Raw genomic sequence first — 18,361 nt, 5'->3', positions numbered from 1 at the left:
GGAAGCTATGGAGCTTGGTTTGCTGCCCACATCACCATTCTTGTGGGAATTAGTGGGCGTCTTCGTAGAGGAAAAAGACAACTAGTTTTTTGCTAAAAAACAGCTCGTTTTTGCTGTTTTGGGGGCATTCTTGTGAAGGAAATAGTTGCTTACTATTGTGGAGATGTTTCTACTACTGGTCGCCCTAAAAACGACCTCATTTGGAGCCCGTTTTTTAAGAAACCACCTACTTGAAGAGAGCTGCTGCAACATCGACCATTGGCGTCATTATGTATGCTATTTCTGCTTAATGTCTCTACTCCTCCACATGAGCTGAGCTATCCCCAGATTGCTGCTCCATCTCCCGCATGATGACATCTCTATCCTCCACCTCTTCTGCCTTGAGTTCTAGCCCTCAGTTTCATCTCTTTTCCTGCTCCTAAAGTGCTGAAGACTGAAGTTGTCATTTCCCACGGTACACAATGAGTTCCCTCTCTTCAAACGCATTGCTCATGGAGAAGTTCAAGGGTGAAGGATTTCCTACTTGGCAAACTAAGGTACAGTTGCTCCTCATGAAAGAAAATGTATGGGATGCTATTGAGGATGACGCTCCCACAACAAATCCTCAACAACTCAGACATGGAAGCAACACAACTCAAAAGCTATTGCTATCATCAAAATTTGCCTCAATAATACTATGATTTATCATATCGACTTTAAATCAACGACCAAGACGATATGGGCGCGTCTTGAGAATCTTTTTTGTAACAAAATCACAACCTCCAAGGTTTTCTTGAAGTTGCAATTTTATAAATTGAAAATGGATGATAGTGATACCTTGAGTGAACATTTAGCAAAAATGCAATTTCTTGTGCAACAACTTTCCCACCTGAAGTGTTTCCTGGATGACGAGGACAAAATGGTTGTCCTCATGAAGAGTATGGAAGGAGTCACTTGTTTTGAGCATACTCTTGAAATACTTAGGCTTGCCACAACTACCTTTGATGATATGGTGACTCTTCTTCTCGAAAAAGATCGCTGAAACAAACAATCTCCAATCTCTTCTTCAGAACTACAAAGGCTCTTGCCTCCACCAGCAGATGGAAACCTTGGCCTACACCAGCACATGGAAAAACAAAGCCATTCAAGCCTCTCAAGTGCACCTTTTGAAACAAGGTTGGTCATATAGAGGACTGATGCTACCAGAAGCTTGCCAAACAACAAACTAAGGACCATGCCAATTGGGTTGCAGCTGCCACCCGAGTGAAAATGAAGATGACGACCCTCCGACACAAGTTCATGCTCTTATTGTTGAAATACGACATCTCTCTTTCCCTCCAGAGGAAGATGGAGATTATGATCCATATATTTTCTAAGCATGTTCTATTTGGGTACTCTGCCCTGGGATGTTTCCCAAAAATGAATGTAATAAATCATGTGTGTTGAGTCAATAAAGGTCCTCTGCCTTGGATAGTCGTCCTAAAATGATGTATTCATTTGTTTATTTTCTTGTGTATGGCTCCATGTCCCTTATTAGTCCTTGAAGCCAAGAGGGGGATGTACTGTGGGAGCCATGTATTGGCTTTGATAAGTCTATTTATCAGGCCTGGCATGTGAGTTCCAGGATGTTGGTGCATTGGTCTTCTAGACCTCTGAGTTGGTCATACATCAATACATGATGAGCCTCTGACCCATGCTAGGTGAGCCTCTGACCCATGTTAGGTGAGCCTCTAAGTCTATACCATGCTCACTGCCTCTGAGCCATGCTCACTTGCCTCTGAGTTAGCATGGGAGCCATGTCTAGTTCTAGACCATCATTGCCATCATTGCACAGTTCGATGACCATCATTGTCATGTTCTTGGCTCCATTCCAGTAGTCACTCACCTTTCCTCCATGGGGGGGTGTTCGGAAATGGAGTCAAGATGAGTCAATTTGGTGTGTTCTAGTCTAGTGTGTCCTATGGATGCCACATGTCACATTGGGAGTTATCCCATATGCATTGGTGTTTATATGTGTGTCTGCGCTCTATATAAGAGTTGTACTTGTCTAGTGTCAAATCGATCAAGTATCAAGCCTACAAGCTCTTTGATCTACATGTGAGTTCTTTCATTTTGTTCATTGCTCTTGCTATTTCATTTCCATTTCATTATGTCTCTCTTTGAGTATTATTATCTCTCTCCCTAGCCTACCCTCTCTCTCTCCCTCTCCACCATGCACTTTCAAGCCCATCCTCATTCACTTGCTCTACCTGCACCTTATCCTCGGCATATATATTGTTCAATGGGAGGAGGCCTTTGCTATATCATTAAAGATTTCTGCATCAGTTGTCGGGAGCAAATTTATAGAGATATATAGTCGCTACCAAGAGGGGAGAAGATGGAAATCTAGTGTGAGCATCCATAAAATCCATCTTGTGCTCTGAAGCCAGGGAGTGCAGCCCTGAATCTGGCACATGAAAAAATATTCCAAGATCATTGCCAGGAAGGAGACATCTGATGACCAACTTACAAAGTAGCACTCTTCACTTTATGTCAAGATCAATAAAGGAGACAGCTGGACTCAAAATTTGTCAAATGCATATTTGTGGAGGAACAAAAGGAATACACAATATATGACATGAGCAGAGGAGGCAAAAGGATTAGAAGTCTGTAAGCTGCATATTTGTTGGTTGTGTAGAGGAACAAAAGGCATATAGGCTCTATGATATGCAGAAGAGAAAACTCATTATCACTAAAGATGTGTTTAATGAGGCAAATGACACTCAACCCTGTAAATAGGGCGAACAGCAACCAGCTGGTAGGCGGATCCCATGAAGGATTCAAATGTGACAGAACTTTCAGAGACAATCAGTGAAGGACCCAGGAGGTGACAAGGAGTAACAAAAGCTCATTGAGAAGTATTCCAGTTACTGGCATGTACCTTTGGTGAGAGAGAGAGAGAGAGAGAGAGAGAGAGGAGCAAGTTGGCACCAAATAATGTATAACATAAAGAAGAACTCTAAAGGCAGAATCTAGAACTCAAACCAAGGTTGGTCACTGGTGGCAGCAAGGTGAGGGTATTAAATACTCTGAAACCTTTGCATCTATGGCAAAATCGAATAAAATCATGAGTGTGCTCAATCCTAAACTAAAAAGCTATTGAGAGTATCCAAATTGAGGCCCTTTGCTGTTGGTCTCTGACAAATTGTCCCTTGTGTAGCTAAGGGCGCAAATAGGAGGGTATACAGCTCCAAAATAGCTCCAAGTCTTTTATCTCTGATAAGAAGCTTCCTTGTACCAAGCAAGAATCCATCCTGGCAGGCATGCTTACCCTAGAAACTGCATGTGAGCACCACCAAAAGCCATCCATGGTCCTGTGCGTGTGAACTGCATCCAATTCACTTTTTGGATGACTGAAAGTCAATGATTTGGAGAATAAAATCAGGTATCCAGCTGGTGCTTGGCAAAATGGCTGATTCAACAGCCAACAGGGCATAATCAATTGAGAACAATCCCAGAATGTCCCCACTATGAACTGCCCATGATCTCACGTAAAACTATCCAATGCCTCTTGTATCTCAGAACTATATCGTCTTCTAGACCAGGTATAGGAGAGACAAGCCATAACTGGAGAAGTTGTTGGATCTGAAACACTGACTTTTGCTTTGGCCAAAATTAAATCTCTCCCATGCTGAGGGCCTCTCTCCTAGATATGAAGTTAAAAAACCCTTGAACTGGTCCTCCTAGCTTATCCTCCAAAATCTAAAGCGCGTTCAACACACCAAAATCTATTGCAGAGAGCTCTTTGAAAGTGCAACCCAAAAAGCCTGATAATGACCTGGGAAGCAAGAAACAATTAGAGATAGAGTACCTTCAGGAAGCTTAAAATAATGCTATGTCCTCTACAAGTACTCCTTTAGCCTCTCCACTCCATCTCAGGTTGACCAAAATAATGCTATGTCCTTTACAAGTACTCCTTCAGACTCTCCACTCCATCTCAGGTTGACCAAAATCTTCTTCAATACCATTTCAAGACTATCTTACTTCAGTTATCAAGCAAAACTTGGCATCAGTGCATCTCCTTTGCCTTTTCATCTTACATTGGAAAAGCAAGAATTCTGGAGGAGATTCAAATCATAGCGTAGACAGAAAACATTTTCAAGCAATTGGTATACGGAAGTGCTGCTTGATTCATGGTCCAAGATACTAAGCTGTTCTTAGACATGAGACCTGAAGTGAAAGGAGGAAACATAACTTGCCTCACCTTCTCCTGACATGCAGGAAGGTGAAACAAGATAACAGCCTCTATGGGGGCAACTCACTTCTAGGCTGGAAGAAAGAGGTCCAACTCAAGACGTCTGGAATAAAAGAGCAATCCCAGGCTAGAACCAATAAAGAACAAAGAAGCAGAGAATCCAGACCCCAGATCGCATCCAAACTACAAGGATGAGGCTAGGAAGTCACGAACTCTCCTATCTCAGCAGCGAAACTCCAAAAAAAGTTAGGAGATCTGTCTAAATTACTTTCGATAAGAATTTAGTAATATGGAGTCTTAAAAATGGGAGCCATGTGTTACCTGCCTGGTGGCATCTGAACATTATAATCACGAAGGAGCACCATCATGCTCCATCTGGGTATCATAACCCACAATATTGAAATTTCTTTGCAATGCATCTATTCATCACACCAGATCATTCTTCATTGAATTCGTGCATACTCGCTTCTTTAGATTTTGAAAGATTCATTGATTCAAGATACTTTGCTTCTTTCATCACTTAATAACAAGGAGAGAGAAACTTATGGGATCAACGCTAGGCACCTTTACCTTGAATGCATCCGATTCAAAGGCTAAGGTATAGCTTTATTGGAAGTCAAAGTTGATGCTCAAAATCAATGAGAAGAACTAGTCAGTCTTCAATTTCTAAGAGTGTGATTGCAGAGATTTAGCTGATCTGTGATTTCCTCATTGAATCATCACTGACTTATATCATTTTCGCATGTCCATCATTGGTTCGACAAAGAAATATTTGTGTTGATTCAAAGCATGCCCTTAAAATGTGCCAGCACTTCAATATATATAACTATAATTTCCTCCTCATCACTGACATATATCATATTCCATGTTCATCATTTTCTCGACAAGGACATAATTGTGTTGATACAAAGCATGCCTTTACAAATGTGACAGCACTTCAATATTGCATTTGCATCTTGTGCAACATATGAAAATGCATTACCCTATTCCAAAAGCACAGGCTGTTTTACAAATAAAGCAAGTGACAGTATAAAATTTCAGAGTACACAGCAGCTTGGGAGAAAAGATTTTTCACACGTAAAATATATGTTCATGTCAGATTCACATTTACATTCTTCAAACCATGAGCAAGCAACTGCATACACAGCAGCTTGGGAGAAAATGCTTTTCGCAGGTTAGTAATGTGCTCATGTCAGACTTGCATTTACATTGTTCTAGACATAAGGCACAATACAACTTGCACCGCATGTCTTTCCATGATTACACCATTTAGGGAGATGGGAAGGGAAGAGAGATGAGAGAAATAGAAGTGTTAGTAGCATAATTATTGATAACCTGGAATCTGCACATGTAGAATCCTTCACCAAGTGAAGATTTTAGACTTTCGGTAGGACTTATCATAGGTGAACGTGGTCCAAAAGGTACACTCACTGCCACCAGGGCCTGTACTCGATCTGGCCGCATTAAGCATAAGTTCCAAGCAATATAGGCACCCCAATCATGGCCCACCACAAAAGCCTGAAAAGGAAAAAGTGAAGCATTGTTGACTATTTGATCAAAGGGATTATTAACTTGATATAATAGTACCTGTTGAACATTATGCTATACATTGAACAAGTCTACACGACCGAAATGTGAAAGCTAAGCTCTATGGAGTTAAACAGCAATCTCTCTCTCTCTCTCTCTCTCTCTCTCTAGGATTTTTGTATCTAGGATTTTTGTAGCCATTTTTGGCATCTTAGCGGTATTACGATGAGGCCACCTAGTTGGCGCATCGTTGATGATGTATTTTCCTTTCGGATGATTTTGTGTCCCATAGGCCATGTATGGCCTTCCGTGGACCTTTAATAAAATTTCTTTCTTTCTTTCTTTCTTTCTCTCTCTCTCTCTCTCTCCGAGATAGCCCATCTTGCCAGAGAGCACCGATGGTTCCACCCCGAGGATGTACATATGACATGATCCGGCAGCACCGCAGGATGATCTTACACAGAGGCCGTACCGGTCGCTTTATTTCTAGACGACGGAGGATGATGGCAGATTTTCGGATGAGATTGCTCCATGGAGACTTGGCACCGCCAGCAGCCCACTTGACACTTGCCCAGATCTTCACACTCATGGCAGGAGGCATGGTCGATGGCCATGACTTCCATCATTTCTTTGGATCACAGACCCCTTAGGGAAGACGATGTTCCTCATATTTCATATTTTACATTTTGTATCTAGGCATTTTTGGTACTCTATTTCATTTCATTTTGTATCTAGGATTTTTGTAGCCATTTTTGGCATCTTAGCTGTATTACGATGAGGCCACCTAGTTGGCGCATCGTTGATGATGTATTTTCCTTTCGGATGATTTTGTGTCCCATAGGCCATGTATGGCCTTCCGTGGACCTTTAATAAAATTTCTTTCTTCTTTCTTTCTTTCTCTCTCTCTCTCATAGACCCTTTCGTCTTCAGACTTCCGAAGACGTTTAATAAAGTTTTCTCTCTCTCTAGGATTCCTCAAATCTCCTATCTGATCAGCTCATTAACATAGGTTCTCTTTAAACATAATGGCATGTCGAGTGAATTCTTCACTCAAGCACCTTTTTTTGTCTCTTGATTTAGTAGATACTTCCCTTATTTTTTATTTTCAACAAACATCTATGCTCAGAACTAACAAAGCTCCTGCCTCCAGCCCTCCCTACTCCCTACCTCACTCTTCCTTCAACCCACCTCTATCTCTCCCTTATTCCTGCTCGCCATTCCCTTAGCCAGCCTCCAGCTGCTCGCCTTCACTTTGATCTTCCACCTCTGCCTGTCATTACGTTGAAATTTCCCCAGCCACAATTCATCAAGCCTGTCTCTACCTCTGTTCACACTTGCCCCAGCCGCTTACTAATTGTACAACAGTCTGATCACCACATGGCTGTAATGCATTGTACATCCCCACCTCTCCGTCCTGCCCTCTCTTTTTCTGTACTTCCACCCTTGGCCCTGTTCGTCTATACTGATCTACCTTTTGACCCACTCACAAGAGAAGCATTTTGCTTTCAAGTGCCCGGTATACTACGAGAGCAGAGGTCAATACCACTGCCTTTTCAGAGATGGCTTTGGCTCCCTAATTAGTTTCCTATCCTACCTAGACCAGAGATGCTTGGCAGCCTTCATTTATGAGGCCGTACGACACAGGGAGTGGTTGCTTAGAGCACGTAGGGGGAATCATGACACGCATCTAGACTCCACCTAGAGCATGATCACCGAGTTTTTCCAGCCAAACAGTACTGACCAGCAAAACTCATGGAGATGGCAGTCGCGAGGACTCGAGCCAGAGTTAGAGACACGCCAGACTTGCCGGTGCACTGAGGCAGAGATCCCTAAGGGACCTTGCTTCCATGCTTATTAGACAAGATGCACACCCACAGGAGTGATTGTGGCACTTGCTTGCCGTAGGGCTACAGCCAGGAGACTTCAGCAAGCTATCATGCTGACAGCTACTGGCGTCCTATCACAGGGTTTCTGCAGCCTCACACACAAACGCCTTGGCACTCTCTCTGGCTTCCACTAGAGTTTTTTTCCCTTCTATGCACCAACAATGTTATGTGTAGGGTTATGGATTTTGTATTTGTCCTAGGTGTTGATGCCCGTTTAGTGGCTCCACCCATTAGTTCATTGTATCAGCTTCATTTAGTCTCATAGAGCCCTTTTTATCTTCTGAAGACTTTTAATAGACTTTCTTTCTTTCTTTCTTTCTTTCTCCCTCACCCTCTATCTTCCTCTCCATCTCCATCTATCGTCCTCCCCATCCATCTTACTCTCCCTCTTCTCCATCTATCTTCCTCTCCATCTCCATCTCTCTCCCTCTCCACCAAGCATCAAGATCCAAGCCTCTCTCACTCTCTCTCGCTCTCTCTAAATAGACTCCTAACCTACATCGATCACATACCACTCATAGAGGACCGTGCTGCCCTGATTAGTCGCACACTCCACGAGGCTGCCCTCCAAATCTTTCCCCACACCACACGGTCCACTAGACCACCACCTCTTGGTTCTGTACCCTGCAACAATTGGTACGATGCGGAGTGCAAGGCTTATCGCTGACAGCTCCAATTTAAAACCAGATGTCACCTCCCGAACACACCAGACACGGTACGCAAGTACCGACATCTCGTACGTCGGAAGAAGCAGGCATTTCTTCGTCGAAATGAGGAGGAGCTGATGCACATCTTGTACAGTAGCAACTCTAAGGATTTTTGGCGGAGATTCCTTGAGCGTAGGTCCCCATCACCCCTCACTGACACGAGAGTCTGGCACACATATGCACACCATCTTTATGATGTCCCACACCAGCCCACTCCAGATCTCATACACACACCTCGCCCCACCACTTGCACGTTGTTCACCAAAGGGGGAGTCAAGGACGCGACATTGAAACTGCACAATAGCCGAGTGAAGGATCACGAGGGGCTATGCACTGAGTTTATCGCATATGGGATCGACACGTTAGCCCCGATCCTAGCAAAGCTATTTAAATGACGCTGTTTGCCTTAGCTTCCCCTGCACCTGGACACTCAACACCATCACCCCCATCCACAAGGCAGGGGATCCCATGGACCTGAGTAACTACATGACTATCATGATTGGACATGTGATGTCCAAGATCTATGCAGCTGTATTGGATGCATCGGTTAGCCTATTCGCAAAGATGAGAGGGCTTAGAGCAACACAGGGTCAAGTCGGTTTCAGGCGAGACCATGGGACTATGGATCACATACTCACACTCAGGAGTGCCATTGAGGAGGCCAGATCACGGAAGGAGAGGGTATATTGTTGCTTTGTGGATTTCCGCAAAGCCTTTGACACAGTACCTCAAGCTCGTCTCATCACATGCCTACATACACTGGGATTTGATCAAGAGATTATCTGGGCAGTCATGGCACGATATGAGAGAGTCTCAGGCCGAGTTCGGACATGCGCAGGTTGGACAGATGAGATCCTGAGTACCATAGGGGTCAAACAGGGTTGTCCCTTGTCACTGACCTTGTTTGGCCTCTACATCGATGAGCTTGAGACTTTCATGGGGGCGTTCAGAGGGGTCGGTTGCTCACTTGCCGGGATCATCATCAGGATTCTTCTTTACGCAGATGATGTGGCACTCTTGTCGTCCACACCCGGAGGGCTCCAGTGACACCTGGATGCATTGCAGGCTTTTTGTTTATCCCATGATTTGGAGGTCAACCTTGGCAAGACCAAGGTCATGATCTTTAACACCTCTCGAGCAAACATGCAACGGAAGCAGGTTACTTTTACTTTCGGTGGGTCACCAATTGAGATCGTATCCTCATACACTTACTTGGGGGTCATCTTCTCCGGCCCGATCTTCACGATGAGACCAGCGATGCAGGCCAGACTGAGCAAGGGATACGTCTCACTGGGTCGGCTAGAGAGACAATGCTTTCACTTCCACTTCGAGGACCCTCGGACCAAGGCTCTTCTCTTCGACTCTAGCCGCTCAAGTCTCTCATCAACTCTATCCTCAAGAGATCACTCCCCCAGAGGGGTCTTGTATACATGGCAGTCGGCCGCACTAAAGTGTTGAAGAGCCAGCCCTCGTCAATGGATTTAAAAACTGTGCCTGAAAACACCGTCTCTCAGTTGGGCCAAAGCACTCTATCCCCATGTGAGTCCTGCCATGGCTGCTTGAGTCATCGTGAAGATGGGTCCTATGAAGGTTGCTCCTAAGTATGTGTAGGACTACACTATCTCCACTGGCTCACCTCGGTAAGTGAAACTATGTCGGTGAATCACTGCGCGTGAGATGTTGAAGATTATAGCCTTGGTCGTCCCAAGGTTGGCTATCAGGTCTCTCTCTGTGTAGAAGACCGCTAGGGCCTTTACTGAAGATGATATGAGGACTATGCCATCAACGTATAGCAATATCTGTATCATGAGGTCAACTAGTAGTGATCTCATGAATGTAAAGTCCAAAAAGAGTCGATGAGAGGAGGCAGCCCTATTTCACTCCTATCGTGCTCTCAACCCGATTCAATAGACCACTTGGAGCACGAACTCTCCCTCTGGCGGACTCATATAGGGTTATCACACCCCAAATTAAAGTCTTAATGCTTCGTGGAGGGGGGGGATAGATGGAGAGGTGAATATATGGAGGAGAGAGAGAGAGAGAGAAAGAAAAGAAAGAAAGAAAATTTATTAGAGTCTTCGAAAGACTGATGGGCCTATGAGACTGAAAGAAAACCTGATACAAATCACAGTAAGGGTGGAGCTACTGAAACGAGCATCATCACCCGTGCTGAACCCTAAGTTTGATCATACATGATCAAATACATCTGGATGTAACAATGAAAAGAAAAGAAAAGGACAGGAGCGGAGCAGAATCCTCCATATGTCATGTCGCCTTGGCTGGTGCATAGCCAGTGATGGGATGCTGGCGCCCGTCAAGGTGTGTTGTGCGTCTCAGTCTCCTAGACGAGGCTCGACACAAGACCAGAGCCACCATGACTCCCATGGGACGTATCTCGGGTCTAAACAATGACGAGAAGTCCCCCAGAGTGATTTGTGTCCCCCCTCGATGTCTCATGTGTCGTGTTGCGATCGTTTGGTCGCGGTCTCTGTCACGTCTGCGGCTAGAGACTGGACAATCAATGTCACTCGATGGGAAGAACTCTGTGATCCTACTCTGAGAGGTGTCTGATGATGTGGCCAAGCCTCATCGCCTGAGTAAGTACTCCTTGTGTCGGACCCCCTCGTGAATGAAGGCCACAAGGCATCTCTGATTTGGGTAGGCGAGGAATCTGGAAAGGAGCTCGGAGCCGTCTCTAAAAAGGTAGTGGTAGCAACCTCGGATCTCGTAGTACACTGGGCACCTAAAAATAAAATGCTCCTCCGACTCAACCTCCTGACAGTCGCACAATATGCATAAGCGGAATCCCCTCTGCTCTGCCGCTCTCTATGCGGAGGCGGTGTGATGATACCCGAAACTGTCTGATGGAGATCCATAGTGAGGGAGGCATATGAAGTGTTAGAGCATTAATTAGACCCCAATCACTAACATGTTTAATCCCCTGAAACAGATTATCACTCTCACAACTTCTGTTTTAACTTTAAACAGACTTCCTATAACATCCAATCTTCATTCATCGCAGCGCCACACTTCAATATATTCAACGCATCTTATTCAAAAGACAGATGCTTTGTTTTATTACAGAACAGATGTTTTCTCAAAAGACGGGAAGATAGGAAAACAGAGAGAAACGTATCTGTAATGAAATTGTTGTTTCATCCACTTCATTACGCATAAGCGATTCTTACAAAATAGGCTCACAGCCTTCCTTTTACAAAAACGGGTACAACCATTCATATGCACCCTTTCAGATCACACAATATAACTATGGTTCAAAATGTATTTAAGTTCTAGGTCCTAGGTGTGCATTTAAGGCCTAACATGAAGCTCAGTTGGTGTGATGAATCCCTCCTTTGAAATACGAAGACAGTAATCTCTGTAGAAACTCAGCTTCACTGGGGGAGCTCCCTCGGCTCCAACCAGGTCCTAAAGGTGTGTAGCTGCAGGAGATCCTCTCGAATGACCTGGTTGGTGTGTGGCCCGATTGGGATGGTGGGTGGGAGTACCGAAGGGGCATCTAAACTCTACTGAAAAGGAGGTATCCTATCGATGTGGAACTCTAGTCTCACAAACCATCTGTGAGTCCGTGCATACTAGCATCGCTCGTCTCCCTCTGCTACCAACCTCATGGAGGAATCGAGAGCCAACCATGGCAACCTCTGTCTCCCTGATGTGCAGTCCCCATATGATCTAACCCGGTGTAGATATGTGATGGTCTGAAAGGCTGCATCTAGCTAGAGTGGAGAAGCACCAGACTCGGCCTGAATGATGTGATGTGATACAGACTGTTTCCCCTGGATCATCCGTGAGAGCATGAGAATCTGCAGGCGCTGCACCCATGTCCACTCTATCTCTGACATGTCAGGCCCCCAACAAGGGCTGCCATACATACCGGCTGGTTGGAGTCTAGGATGATTCAAAGTAAGTCCTCACTCACACATGGGATAGTACAGGCAATGTTCACGATGACACCTCTCCATGTTGATGCCGTCTTTTAGACAATGACATTCATCCACAGAGTTTGGGACTTCCTCACTGGAGACTATCGAGTTGGCACTAGAGTCATCCAGACGACTAGCAGAGAGTGAGGTAGACACATGGTATGCATGTATATCCTCATGGTCTGCCAGGCAAGGTATCTAGATGGACAGACTTACCCCTTGTAGTATAGCATAAACACGCAACTTGAGTCGATCCCATAAGATGAGATCAATTGTATCATATGTTTAGATATCCTCCAACTCCATACATCTGGGACTGACCAGGAGCTCCCCACCAAGATCCAGTTGTATGAGAGTATCGGAGAACGAATTCATAATCAGGCCCCAGTATCCCAAGGATAGAGGAGTCTCACGTGCAGGGAGGATCGCATTGGGGGTTTCGTCCCATCAGTTGAGGATTGAGGCGGGGAGAACCGCAAGTATACCTAGAAAGTAGCAGATTTGCATGTTATGCACATTGGGGGTGGTTGAGATAGAGGAGCACTTTCTTTGTGCCTACCAAGCCTACTATGAGATCCAAGGACGCTACCACTGTCTCTACCTGGAGGAGAGCGGCTTTGATCCACTCTCATGACCGATCCACTTCCATGACCAGGTCTGCATTGGGCTCTATCTGATGGAGATGCACCGACAGTACTACAATGGATTAGAGAGCAGTAGGAGGCAACTAAGCCAAAGGATATAGAGTCTGACTGGGCATGGCAACACGTCACAAACTTCTATACATTTGAGTCATCTCCTAGAAACAGCGGAGTAGAGAAGGAGGAGCTAGCTGACATGAGGGCAGCCTCGATTAGCAGAAAGAGCCGACACGCTGATAGGATTAAAAATGTATAGCTTTTTTTAGCACAATGTACATATGGGGGTAGGCACATAGGTACACTTAGCTAGCAGATGACGGGGCTTTTTTGCTCCAAGGACATTTTCAAAATACACAAACAAACAAACAAATATATATATATATATGATGTGATGTAAATATATTTTTTAAGTTGAATAAAACTTTGCAAGGACCCCAATGGGAGATGATGAATCTCAAAGTGGTACACTGATCAATCAGAGCAAGGGTATCCACCCAAGGGTCATGTGTTGGGGGATCATATGTCCAAAATTATGTGTAATTGTGAGGTTTTTTATTTTTTTCCCGGGTCACCGTGCACATGTTAAGATGGGATTTTGGGGTTTTTAATTGCCCAGATCAAGGGGATTTTTAGCTGGTTCATGTGGGTTTGCATACACGGCAAAATTGCATGTGAAAAGTGTGTCTAGGGGGGCAAATGTGCAATTAAATTTGCCATGGGGTGATTCTATGTAAGCAAAGGAGAGTGGTAGAAAACCTTTGGAGAAAAATGAGGAATGTATGCCAAGAGCGCTATATTTACCCCTTGAGTTACGTCCTAAAGTGCATGAAGTGTTCTTTGGACTGTTTCAATTTTGTAATGAAGAGGACCTCTCTTGAATGAATGATGTGATGTGATACAGACTGTTTCCCCTGGATCATCCGTGAGAGCATGAGGATCTGCAGGCGCTGCACCCGTGTCCACTCTATCTCTGACATGTCAAGCCCCCAACAAGGGCTGCCATACATACCGGCTGGTTGGAGTCTAGGATGATTTAAAGTAAGTCCTCACTCGCACATGGGATAGTACAGGCAATGTTCACGATGACACCTCTCCAGGTTGATGCCGTCTTTTAGACAGTGACATTCATCCACAGAGTTTGGGACTTCCTCACTGGAGACTATCGAGCTAGCACTAGAGTCATCCAGACGACTAGCAGAGAGCGAGGTAGACACATGGTATGCATGTATATCCTCATGGTCTGCCAGGCAAGGTATCTAGATGGACAGACTTACCCCTTGTAGTATAGCATAAACACGCAACTTGAGTCGATCCCATAAGATGAGATCAATTGTATCATATGTTTAGATCTCCTCCAACTCCATACATCTCGGACTGAGGGGGGGGGGGGGGACCAGGAGCTCCCCACCAAGATCCAATTGTATCGCGACCACTTCCTGAGAGTATCGGAGAACGAATTCATAATCAGGCCCCAGTATCCCAAGGATAGAGGAGTCTCACGTGCAGGGAGGATCGCATTGGGGGTTTCGTCCCATCAGTTGAGGATTGAGGCGGGGAGAGCCGCAAGTATACCTAGAAAGTAGCAGATCTGCATGTTATGCACATTGGGGGTGGTTGAGATAGAGGAGCACTTTCTTTGTGCCTACCAAGCCTACTATGAGATCCAAGGACGCTACCACTGTCTCTACCTGGAGGAGAGCGGCTTTGATCCACTCTCATGACCGATCCACTTCCATGACCAGGTCTGCATTGGGCTCTATCTGATGGAGATGCACCGACAGTACTACAATGGATCAGAGAGCAGTAGGAGGCAACTAAGCCAAAGGATATAGAGTCTGATTGGGCATGGCAACACGTCACAAACTTCTATACATTTGAGTCATCTCCTAGAAACAGCGGAGTAGAGGAGGAGGAGCTAGCTGACATGAGGGCAGCCTCGATTATAGTAGAAAGAGCCGACACGCTGATAGGATTAAAAATGTATAGCTTTTTTTAGCACAATGTACATATGGGGGTAGGCACATAGGTACACTTAGCTAGCAGATGACGGGGCTTTTTTGCTCCAAGGACATTTTCAAAATAAACAAACAAACAAACAAATATATATATATATATATATATATATGATGTGATGTAAATATATTTTTTAAGTTGAATAAAACTTTGCAAGGACCCCAATGGGAGATGATGAATCTCCAAGTGGTACACCGATCAATCAGAGCAAGGGTATCCAAGGGTCATGTGTTGGGGGATCATATGTCCAAAATTATGTGTAATTGTGAGGTTTTTTATTTTTTTCTCGGGTCACCGTGCACATGTTAAGATGGGATTTTGGGGTTTTTAATTGCCCAGGTCAAGGGGATTTTTAGCTGGTTCATGTGGGTTTGCATACACGACAAAATTGCATGTGAAAAGTGTGTCTAGGGGGGCAAATGTGCAATTAAATTTGCCATGGGGTGATTCTATGTAAGCAAAGGAGAGTGGTAGAAAACCTTTGGAGAAAAATGAGGAATGTATGCCAAGAGCGATATATTTACCCCTTGAGTTAGGTCCTAAAGTGCATGAAGTGTTCTTTGGACTGTTTCAATTTTGTAATGAAGAGGACCTCTCTTGAATAAATCAAGTGTCTTTTATCTGGAAACCTGTCACTTATTTTTTCCCGTTAAATGTTTCATTCATGAATAAAATATGTAAAGTATTCTTAGAGGGATATTTTCCATTGGTTTGGGAGGAGTGGGTAAGGTCATTGAGCTATTCTAGATTGCTTAGGGGCTCTCTCCGATTTTCCCCCTTTTCTTTTATCAATGGTGCCACCGCTTGAGGGACACAGAGACCATGCGCGAGATAGAGAGCACCCAGAGTACATTCTATTGAGTCCGACCTATCCTCAAGGGAGACTGACAGAGACAAGGGGTCACTTTGGACATAGCCCAGCGGGTTCAAAGATTGAGGGGACCATGTCCCCAACCCCACAGCGTGAGACAGCTCGATAGATGCAAATCCAAGATATCTTCACAGCTCACCAGAGCGCACCATTGTGTTAGGCTTTGGTTTCCAAGTCCCAGCTCTTAGATTTCTTTAGTTTGTATTTGATTGTGATTTTTCTAAAGCTCTTGAGCTTAGTAGATCATCATAGATTAGTATTCAACAAGGGCCCTAGCGTGCCGTTTGCTCTAGCCCATTGAGGCTTGTATGAGTCTTCTTTTTGTGCACTTTGTCCCATAGGCCTACGAGGCCTCTAGTGGGCATTAATACATATTTCTCTCTTCTCTCTCTCTCTCTCTCTCTCTCTCTCTCTCTCTCTCTCTCTCTCAGATAGGATATCATGTAGCTCTGACAGGAGGTCACAGCCATACACACTATCCCAGGGAGTACCCTGGTGGTCGAGGCATAGATTGCGAGCATGCAATCTGCTATTGAGGAGACTTCCAGATGGGTTGACGTGGCCAAACGGGAACCCACAAGGGTAACCGTTTTCGCTATCCTCATGGAGCAGCAACAGAGAGCCAGTAAGGCTCTCAACATTAGAGTACGTAGGATCCCACGCACTGAGGCTACACCGATGGTAGATGCGAATGCATTCGTGGCCGCTACCCCGGGTGTGGCTGAGCACAGGATAGAGAGGGCATGGCGGGTGGGGAGAGATCCCAACCGAGAGCAACCCCTGATCATACAGTTCCATGACACTCAGGCACGACTTTCAGCTCTACGACGCAGGTCAGTCCTTTGAGATCAGCCAGCGATCTCTATGGATGAGGACCTCACACCTCTACAAGTTGAGGAGAGGCGCTCTTTGCTGCAGTAGCAGGATCAGGCCTGGAAGGAGGGAAAGTGGGCAGTGGTACAAGAGGGATGACTTCTTACCGGCCCCCGTAGGGCACCTGCCCCCTCCCCTACATAGGGAAGCGGGGTCTATGAGACTCAGATATCCGAGACCCTATCCTGCACCATTTGGAACTGTAATGGTACCTTATGGTCAGAACCAGGAACTTCTCGAAATCCTATACAGGCCACGACATAGTCTTCTATACAGAGACACATCAGAGTCCAGAGCGCCCTCTTCCAATAGTCAGCGGATATACATGGGAGTTTGCCTATAGAGATGAGACGAGGGGTATAGGAGGAGTTTAAGGTTCAGGTGGAGTTGCAGTCCTTTTCAGATCCACACTTCAGGGGATCATTTCAGTAGAGCAGAGAGAGACACATTTCATATTTCTTTGGATCCGGATACGACACATGGACAGCCGGGATCTGTTTGTTGCAGTTTGCTACTTCCCCTAGGAGACCTCCCACTTTGCCAGAGATATTCGAGGTGATAATGAGACATCCCCATTTGCTACCCTTTACTAGTCCATCGTTGACTTTTCTAGCTGCGGAGAAGTCCTTCTAGTGGGGGACTTCAACGTGAGGACAAGGGCCCATCAGGTACCACTTCTTGACTTCAGAGATGATTCCACTCTACTGCCAGATGTTGACCTTGAGGAGGCAGGTATGCTACGGGTTTTGGCTGACAGGCGAGGTCCATTTTCATCTTATGGGCAGGCCCTATTAGACCTCGGCAGGATACATGATCTCATTATCTATAAAGGTCTTGACAAATGGCCCGTTTCAGGTGGTTTCACATGGTTTCCACATGGGGGGGGATTCCCTATCTTCATATCTTGCATTACTGACTTCACTATAGCACCTCTCCCCCCAGGGCTTGATCATACATACCTTTTCCTTCGCATCTCCACCTCCCTTCGCACAGCACCTTCCACCCCACTCAGTGCTTACTCCACCTACCACGATATACGCTTTGATCGGGATCACTCACCTTCTTACTCTGGCCGTCTGTACATACTTCTCGCTTATATTGACTTCATACCCCTTTTAGAGGATCGTGCTGCCCTTGTCACCCGCTCACTACACGAGACTGCCATTCACGCTTTTCCCCACACCACCCGCTCCACCCGCCCACCACCCCCTAGAACCATACCCTGTAATAGTTGGTACGATAATGAGTGTAAGGCCTTACGCCGTCAACTCAGATTTGAAACCAAAAACAGTCTTCCAAGTGTACCATATACACTATGTGAATACTGTAGACTAGTATGGAGGAAGAAACTAGACTTCGTTCGTCGGAATGAGGAGGAGCTACTGAACATTTTGTTTAGTAACAACTCTAAGGACTTCTGGCGGAGATTTCTAGAAGGACGGTCCCCTGACACCCAGATCTGGTTTGATTATGCACGCACACTTTATGACATCCCACACTTGGACCATTAACACTATCTCACCCATCCACAAGGCAGGGGATCCCATAAGCTCGGAGAACTACAGGACCATTATGATTGGACATGTCATGTCCAAGATTTATGCATCGGTCAACCTGGGTAAAACCAAGGTCATGATCTTCAATACATCTTGAGCCATCATGCGTCAGGAGCAGTTCACATTTGCGGGG

The 18,361-nt window shown here is 45.3% G+C and overlaps 1 protein-coding gene across 1 annotated transcript in view; it reads right to left on the bottom strand.

Moving 5' to 3' along the window:
- The window catches only part of LOC147896059 (epoxide hydrolase 3-like), a 63,131-nt gene that overhangs the window by 12,230 nt on the left and 32,540 nt on the right, over positions 1-18,361 (bottom strand). The window contains exon 2 of the mRNA XM_087382446.1: positions 5,549-5,731. Within this exon, the coding sequence (XP_087238572.1) occupies positions 5,549-5,731 (183 nt within the window). The remainder of the gene's footprint in view (positions 1-5,548; positions 5,732-18,361) is intronic.

Source organism: Dipteris shenzhenensis, chromosome 12 (assembly GCF_047967505.1).
Source record: "Dipteris shenzhenensis isolate YYH24624 ecotype China chromosome 12, Dip_SZ_1.0, whole genome shotgun sequence".
NCBI classification, from domain to species: domain Eukaryota; kingdom Viridiplantae; phylum Streptophyta; class Polypodiopsida; order Gleicheniales; family Dipteridaceae; genus Dipteris; species Dipteris shenzhenensis.
The sequence above is the reverse complement of the archived record's forward strand: the minus strand, read 5'-3'. Positions and strand labels throughout refer to the sequence as shown.